This window comes from Urocitellus parryii, chromosome 4 (assembly GCF_045843805.1).
Source record: "Urocitellus parryii isolate mUroPar1 chromosome 4, mUroPar1.hap1, whole genome shotgun sequence".
Lineage (NCBI taxonomy): Eukaryota > Metazoa > Chordata > Mammalia > Rodentia > Sciuridae > Urocitellus > Urocitellus parryii.
This window is the reverse complement of record NC_135534.1, coordinates 113,027,764-113,035,341: the sequence shown is the minus strand read 5'-3', so window position 1 is coordinate 113,035,341 and position 7,578 is coordinate 113,027,764. Positions and strand designations below refer to the sequence as shown.

Here is a 7,578-nt window from a genome sequence, read left to right as displayed (position 1 = left end):
TGAGACTGTGTATCAAACAAAAGAAAAAAGGATGTAGCTCAGTGGTAGAACACTTTGGGTTCAAGCCCCGGTGCACAAAACAGTAATTATGAATTAATGTGTATAACCAAAAAATAAGAAAATTCTCTTTTTAAAAAATTTATTTTTTAGCTTTAGGTTGACACAATATCTTTAAATTTTATGTGGTGCTGAGGATTGAACCTCAGTGCCTCAGGCATGCTAGGTGAGCACTCTACCGCTGAGCCACAAACCCAGCCTGAGCCTTTTTCTTATAGAAGAATGCCAACTAATAAGTACAAAAGAAATATTGGAATTGAAAAATTACTATCTATTAATAATCATGATAGTAATTAATTCAGTTGAAAATCACTAATGCATATTAAAACTAGTTGATGAAAGTTGAAAGATAATGAAATGTTTGTTAAATTCTATAGTTTGTGTCTTGAATGTCCCTACAGGTCCATATGTCAAAGACCTGGTAGCTAGCTTGTGGTGCTATTGCAAGGTGGGGGAACTTTTAAGAGGTGGGGTCTAGTGGAAGAAAGGCACAACCTTAATGGGAACACTGGGATCTGCACTCTTTCTTCTGTCTTTGCTTCCTGGCCACATGAGGTGCATAGGCCTCCTCTGCTATGTATTTCTGTCATGATTACTATACTACCAAATATACAAAGCAATAGGGCCAAGTGATCTTGAACTGAAACCTCTAAAACCGTGAGTTGAAATAAACCTTTCCTCCTTTTAATTTGATCATTTTTGGTATTTTGTCACAGCATTGAAAAATTGTTATGTGGTCTCAAATAATCTCCCTGCAAAATAGTTGTTAATTACAAAGAAAAAATGAGTAATTTTATAGAAGAGGAATAATTTTGTTGCCAATTAACATCACTAGTGATGAAACAAAATCATATGCCCCTTGATAGGAATATTAGTTTATATGACCTTCCTGCCAAAGATGTATATCCCGAATCAAGCAGAAATATCAGGCAGGCTGAATCTGAGGGACATTCACAAAATACTAGCATAAGTTATTTAAATTATTGAGATCATGTTTGAAACTCAATAAAAGATTATGAAACTATTCCAAGTTGGGGGTGGGGGAGCTAAAAGGACATGGCAACTATCAGCAATATTGTGAATACTGGGTTGAGGTATTTTGCTATAAAAATATGACTGAGAGATTGATGAATTTAGTGTCTGTGGTTTACATGATAGCAGTGTATCAGTGTTCATTTTGTAATGGAGATTACCGCATTGTGGTTATTTGGGAAAATGTCACTGATTTTAGGAAACACACTGAAGAATCTGGGGCTTATGAGGCATAGTGGCATTGACTTATTCCCAAATGGTCCAGAAAAAAATAAATTCTGTTTGATCAAATTAAGATCAGGTTAAATTATATGACTTAGTCTAGAGTTTGGTTGCATTAGAAAGTAAGTATGCAGCAAAACTTAGAATTCACATAGCTAGAAAAAATGACAAGAAATGTTCAATAAAGACTTGTATAAATCATTTCAGACATGAACACTGTACTTCTAGCCTCTGCTTTCAATGTGAAAAGATGTTAGGAAAGTATGTATCCTACTGCAATAACTATAAAAATGTGTAAAGTAATAAAAAGTCAAATATTTAAAAATAACATTTTAAATAACATATTTAAAATAATATGTAAATTCAAAGCAAAAAGAAACTCGATTCCAGAAAAGAACAAGCACTTATTAAAGTAGGACAGAGACAAACAGTAACTTTCTTCCTTGAAGATACCTGAAACCTCTTCACTGCTGATGAAAGAATAGGCTTGCCATAGACAGATTTGGGTCACTAGGAGACACCAGCATATTTTAAAATTTGATTTTATTATTTTTTTGCCAGCATATTTTTTAAACAGTCTTTTGGGAAGAATGCTAAAGATCATCACTATGCTAGCCACAAGAAAGGGGAGTCTATAAACTTCTGCACACTGCATCTTGGGCTGCTGTTTAGATTCAGCAATGCACCGATTACCCATTTGAGTCCAATGAGATAGAACATACACACACACAAACATGTTATGTGAAGTGGGTTTATTATTTCCACATAGGCCACAAGGGAAAGACCTCTCAGATCCATTGTGAGCTCATCCCCTAAGGCTCAAGAAATCTGTCCTAGAGAGACAGACTTCACTGAAGTGTGCCCCATTTGGCACACAGCCGAGGGACCCTAAAAGGCAGCTCACCCTGGATTATGCACACAGGGATCATGGGACACTGGGAAAAACTTTGAAGGACATCCTGCTTTTACAGGGAACATTTGTGTAGCAGTGGGAGGTAGGAAGGTGATAGTGGAGGTGGATAGCAAAGGAGGAAAAGAATAAAGTTTAGAAAAAGAGGGAAAGAGTTGAGATATGGCATGGACATACATCTTGTTAAGTCTCCCAGAAGCAAGAAAATTTAGAGGTGACATTATTGGGTTATGAGAACCTTAATGAGTGCATTAACAGAATTGAATGGATTAAGTAGCTGGTAATCATAGGTAGATAGGATGTGGCTGGAGGATGGGGGTCACTGGCAGTGTGCCTTTGGAGTATATATTTTGTCCATTGGGAGGAGAGCACTCCTCCTAACCCCGTTTCTGGGTTATCAAGTCCTGAGCTTCTTTCCTCCTCCACACTCTTCCACGATGATGTTTTGTCTCACCCTTGGGACCAAGGGTCTATAGATGGAGTTGGTCATCTATAGACTGAGACCTCTGAAACTATAAGTCCAAAATAAACTTTTACTTCTTTTCAGTTCTTTTGGTCTCAATGGTGAAAAGCTGACTAAATAACCTTTTTTTTTTCAGTGCTGGGGATTGAACTCAGGGTTGCACTTGTTCATAGGCAAGTACTTTACCACTGAGCCACCTCTCTAGCCCATGAACCGGTATCCTTGGAATGCCAAATGACTGTGTTTGAGCTGGGAAAGCACTGGGAAGTCCATTGTTTCCTATCTCCTGCTAACATGTGTAAGAATGTTTACTCTGTTAATGTCAGGAAAATAAGAATGACTTATTTTCTGAAAATGGCATCATGAACTGGTGGAAATAACTTTGTGTCCATGGAGCAAAACCTTCAGTGTCCACCATACTATTCGTTCTTATGTTTGCTTAATCATGGTAATGATAAATGTGATATTTAATTACAGATACATGTGTATTTTTAATTGGAGCTTTTATGGTCCATCTCACCTATCTAAGCTAACAAAGAGATTCTAGAATGGTCCTGTTTTAAATCTTACTATACAGGGCAGACTTCTTGGAGAAAGGAAATGCCATTCTCTGTCATGGGGGAATCCATTGTTCACAATCATCATTGACTGACCATGGGAGCCACGCTGAAGGCACCACGAAGGATGATGTGGGGTTAAGGAGGGAGCATGGGTACCATCAGGACAAACAGGCCAGGAAAGCCAGGGAAGACAAGAGTGTGAAGGGTGAGGTACATCTGTGACATTTCAAATGTGATCTCAGGGGAGCAAAATCCTAGAATCTATAGTTACAAGAATTGTAGTCGCAGCATTCATGAACATAAGTCCGATTGTTGAAGTCATATGTCAAGTTTTTGCAGAACTTCTGACACACTGTATATAATACCTGGAGAGTGTTATCTGAAATAGGAAAGAGTCATAGAAAAAGTCAGTGATCTAAGATCTAAAGGCTGGTCAAACTTGGCACCACTCAGGCAGCAGGGGATACATAGGGATGGTCTCCCAGCTTATATTTCCAAAGAACACCAAGTAGAAATTGCTGGCCAGTAGTGGTTGGGTTGTTTGCCAGTGTTCCTGGAAACTCTGCACACCAGCTTGATTCCTTTTCTTGCTTTGCAAGTAGTGCTCTTGTGTCTTCTTGTGTAAAAATCTGGTGACCCATTTTTATTGGGAATATAGAATCTCCACCTATTCTGTACCATTTCCCAAAGTCCTCTTCTGACTGCATACACATGGACCTGTGCTCCTCATGCTCAGGAGCACTCTGTGATTTGGTTCTTCCCCTGAGTTTGCCACAAGTCTAAAATATAAAATTGCTGAGATACTCTCCTACTACTTATAAGGTTCTCACAGCATTTCCCTGATCCTCTTACTTACTTACCCTGGTAGATCTTTAGGCTCATGCATGACTCATTTTTCTTAGTATGACAAACACCAAATCCTCTTCTACAACGATCTGAATGTGTGCGAAGGTGGCAGATTATGCATCTTGTAGATGTTGCTTCTGGAGAGCACAGAGCTTGTTGTGAGATCAGGCAGAAGAGAGTTTGCATGGAGCTGGAAATATTACACCTGCAGGGAGTGGGGTGGTTAGGGGGTGGGTGGTTGGATGAAGAGCCGGTGGTGGAGTATTTAGGCAGTACACCGTTGGACCTTTTACCAACTCCTCAATCCATAGGAATAAAAAGAAAATGCCATTATGCAAATAAAAGGACTCAGCTCTTTTAATCTGGGTGACTTTAAGCAAAAGGTTAGCCTTCATATGATTGATTTCTCCAGATTAATTTGATAAAAGTATGCAATGTACATGTATAAATATACCACAGCTAATTCCATCTTTATATCTATAATGCACTAATTATATAAAAATAAATATAAGGAAGACGAGTAGAGGAAGGGAAACAGGAGGAGGAAGGAGGGGAGGGAAAGAGGTGGCACTAGGGACTCAATTGGAGCATTATCCCATGCATGTTTGATTATGTCAGAACAAACTTCATGAAAATGGCAGATTAGAGAAGTTCACTTTCCTGGTTGCTCTGTGGCTGAATCAAGAATTCAGACACACTTCTCAGCAAGATGAGAAAGGGGAACTTTTCTGGGAATTAACTCCAGACATTCAAAAATAGATCAGGGACTCAGATGGTCAGCTTATAGGAAAAATGGCCAGTGCTACTGGTAGTGGCACTTGCAGGTGCTATCTTCTCTGTACTAAAAATAGTGGAGGGATACATCAATTAAAGGAACCCCTATTTTTAGGAGGTCTTCGGTGTGTCTGAATATGGAGAAATCAGAGATCAAACACACTGCCCTATTCACCTGAGAGGTGTCCTGCACAACTTTTTGTGGGAAATGAAGCTGAACCGCTCCAGACTACCAGAGAAATCAGAGGAGGGAAGCATTTTTACAGTTCACTGTGGGATCTGAATCCTGACAACTGTGCCTAACCAGAAAAACAGGTTTGGCAAACCCACACCACATGGCATAATGTGTGTCTAGTGACCAGAAGAAAATAAAATGTGGAGACGGGTTTATACAGGGGAGAACTGGTTGGGGAAACACACCAGAACCATCCTCCTCCACCCCCTCCAGAACAACAGTTTGATAGTTCAGCTAGGAGAGTTGCTAGAGAGTCCTGCCAGGCTGGGAGAGATGCACCCTGGTGAGAATTAAAAAAGCTAGGGGAGCCTAAACCCAAAAGTCCACAAGTATCTGAGGGGAACAAGAAGAAACTGGGCCCTCCACTACACCAGTGAAACTCAGGGTTTTTTCTTGGAGGAGTCTCCTAGCATGGTCCCACAACTTCCCTGCTGGGAGGTGCACTGATTGAAAATCTTCAGATCAATCCACCATTAAAGGAAGAACCTGTAGCCTAAATGAACCTAAACTCTGTCCCCAGGAGTCCTGCCTAGGGATCTCCCATCACACTTCAGCATCCCCACCTAATACATCTGAGAAGGGAAGCTGAGAATTTTTGAACTCCAACTGAAACAATCCTTTAACTTTAACCCAATCAATGAATTGGCAAAAGACCTGAACAGACACTTCACAGAAGAAGAAATATAAATGGTCAACAAATATAAGAAAAAAATCAACATCTCTAGCAATTAGAGAAATGCAAATTAAAACTACACTGAGATTCCATCTCACTCCACGTCAGAATGGCAATTATCAAGAATACAAGTGACAATATTGGCAAGGATATGGGGGGAACGGCTCACTCATATATTGCTGGTGGGACAGCAAATTTGTGTAACCACTCTAGGAAAGCAGTATGAGATTCCTTAGAAAACTTGGATGGAACCACCATTTGACCCAGTTATCCCACTCCTCGATTTATACCCAAAGGACTTAAAATCAGCATACTACAGTGATACAGTCATATCAATGTGTATAGCAGCTCAAGTCACAATAGTTAAACTATGAAACCAACCTGCGTGTGCCCTTCAATAGATGAATGGGTAAAGAAAATGTGGTCTATATACACAATGGAATACTATTCAGCCATAAAGAAGAATGAAATTATGGCACTTGCCAGTAAATGGATGGAACTGGACACAATCATGCTAAGTAAAATAAGCCAATCCCAAAGAACCAAAGATCAAATGTTCTGATATGTGGATGCTAACCCATAACAAGGGAGGGTGGGTAGGGGAAGAATAGAAGTTCATTGAATTAGAGAAATGGGAATGAAGAGAAAAGAGGGGGAATGAGAATAGAAAAGTCAGTAGAATGAATCAGACATAACATTCCAATGCTCGTATATGAATACACAACCAGTGTAACTCCATATCATGTACAACCACAGCAAATGGGCATAAATTTATGAGTGGAAAGAATGTCCTAAGGGAAATCTTTCTGAATCGTGAGGACTGGTAGGGACAAAGGAAATAAGTAGGATGGAGGTGCAGTGATGTAGAGGCTTGTGCACCTGCAGGAGAGTGGTAGAACTTTGAGAAGAACAGAAAGTTGGCAAGGAAAGCAGAGAGGCATTCAGAAGGCTGGTTTCTACTTTATGAATATGGTCAAAGCTCATCCCCACATGGACACAATTACACATATAGAATTTCCCTGGAGCTCCCTGGATCCTGTCGCTGGATCCCCACTCCTCAGATCTGGGACTCACCCACAATGAGGCCGGTGAGGCAGAAGAGTGACAAGAAGCGTTTGTTCATTCTGATCCAGAGGTTTCTTGTGCAGGGGAAAAGAAATAAGAAACTGGGGCTTGTAAGCACAGATCTTTAGGCTCTAGGGAGGAGACTTTCTCCTTTATCATAGGCTAGTGATTATTCATGCTTAATGGGAGCCAATAACACAAGGTTTCTTCCTGGAGCTCAAGTGCATTGATTGGCCTCCCCACAGCAGAAAATAACAGTAATAAAAAATAAGGTTCATTGTAGTCATCACAATTGTACCATAGTTCCCACAGGCAAATGGATCTAGGAACCTCTGGGGATACCAAAATCCACGGGTGTTCAATATATAAAATGGTGTATTCACATATGACTTATGCGTATACTCTGGTAAATTTTAAATCATCTCTAGATTATTTGTAGTTCCTAATATAATGTAAATGATAACTAAATGGTATATTGTACTGATGAGGGAATAATGACAAGGAAAATGTCAGTACATGTTCAGTACAGATGTGACTAATTTTTTCCTAGTATTTTTGATCTGTGGTTGATGCAGGAGTTGTGGCTTTGAGGGCCACTCTGTTGTTGTTATTAATTATTATTATCCTTATTTCACAGAGGAAGAAACTGAGACTTGGTGAGGCTTGGTGAAACAGAATTTTACTCATGGCAACACACCTAGTGACACAGAGTGTGAGTACTCATAGTAAGATTTTCTAATT

General features: G+C 39.7%; 1 protein-coding gene across 1 annotated transcript; it reads right to left on the bottom strand.

Moving 5' to 3' along the window:
- Positions 1–3,498: 3,498 nt before the first annotated feature.
- On the bottom strand, positions 3,499–6,895 carry Pate3 (prostate and testis expressed 3). Its single transcript, XM_026404588.2, has 3 exons — positions 6,847–6,895; positions 4,105–4,227; positions 3,499–3,623 (listed from the first exon to the last, which is right to left on the bottom strand). The coding sequence occupies exons 1-3, from the start codon at positions 6,893–6,895 to the stop codon at positions 3,499–3,501; spliced, it is 297 nt and encodes a 98-aa protein (XP_026260373.2).
- Between the last annotated feature and the right edge of the window lie 683 nt (positions 6,896–7,578).

Coding starts and splice junctions, on each gene's coding strand:
- Pate3 (XM_026404588.2), bottom strand. CDS start 6,895: ATGAACAAACGCTTCTTGTCACTCTTCTGCCTCACCGGCCTCATTGTG. Junction 4,228..6,846: donor CCTCACCGGCCTCATTGTGG/GTGAGTCCCAGA, acceptor TGTGCTCTCCAG/AAGCAACATCTACAAGATGC. Junction 3,624..4,104: donor GAGCCTAAAGATCTACCAGG/GTAAGTAAGTAA, acceptor TTCCTATTTCAG/ATAACACTCTCCAGGTATTA.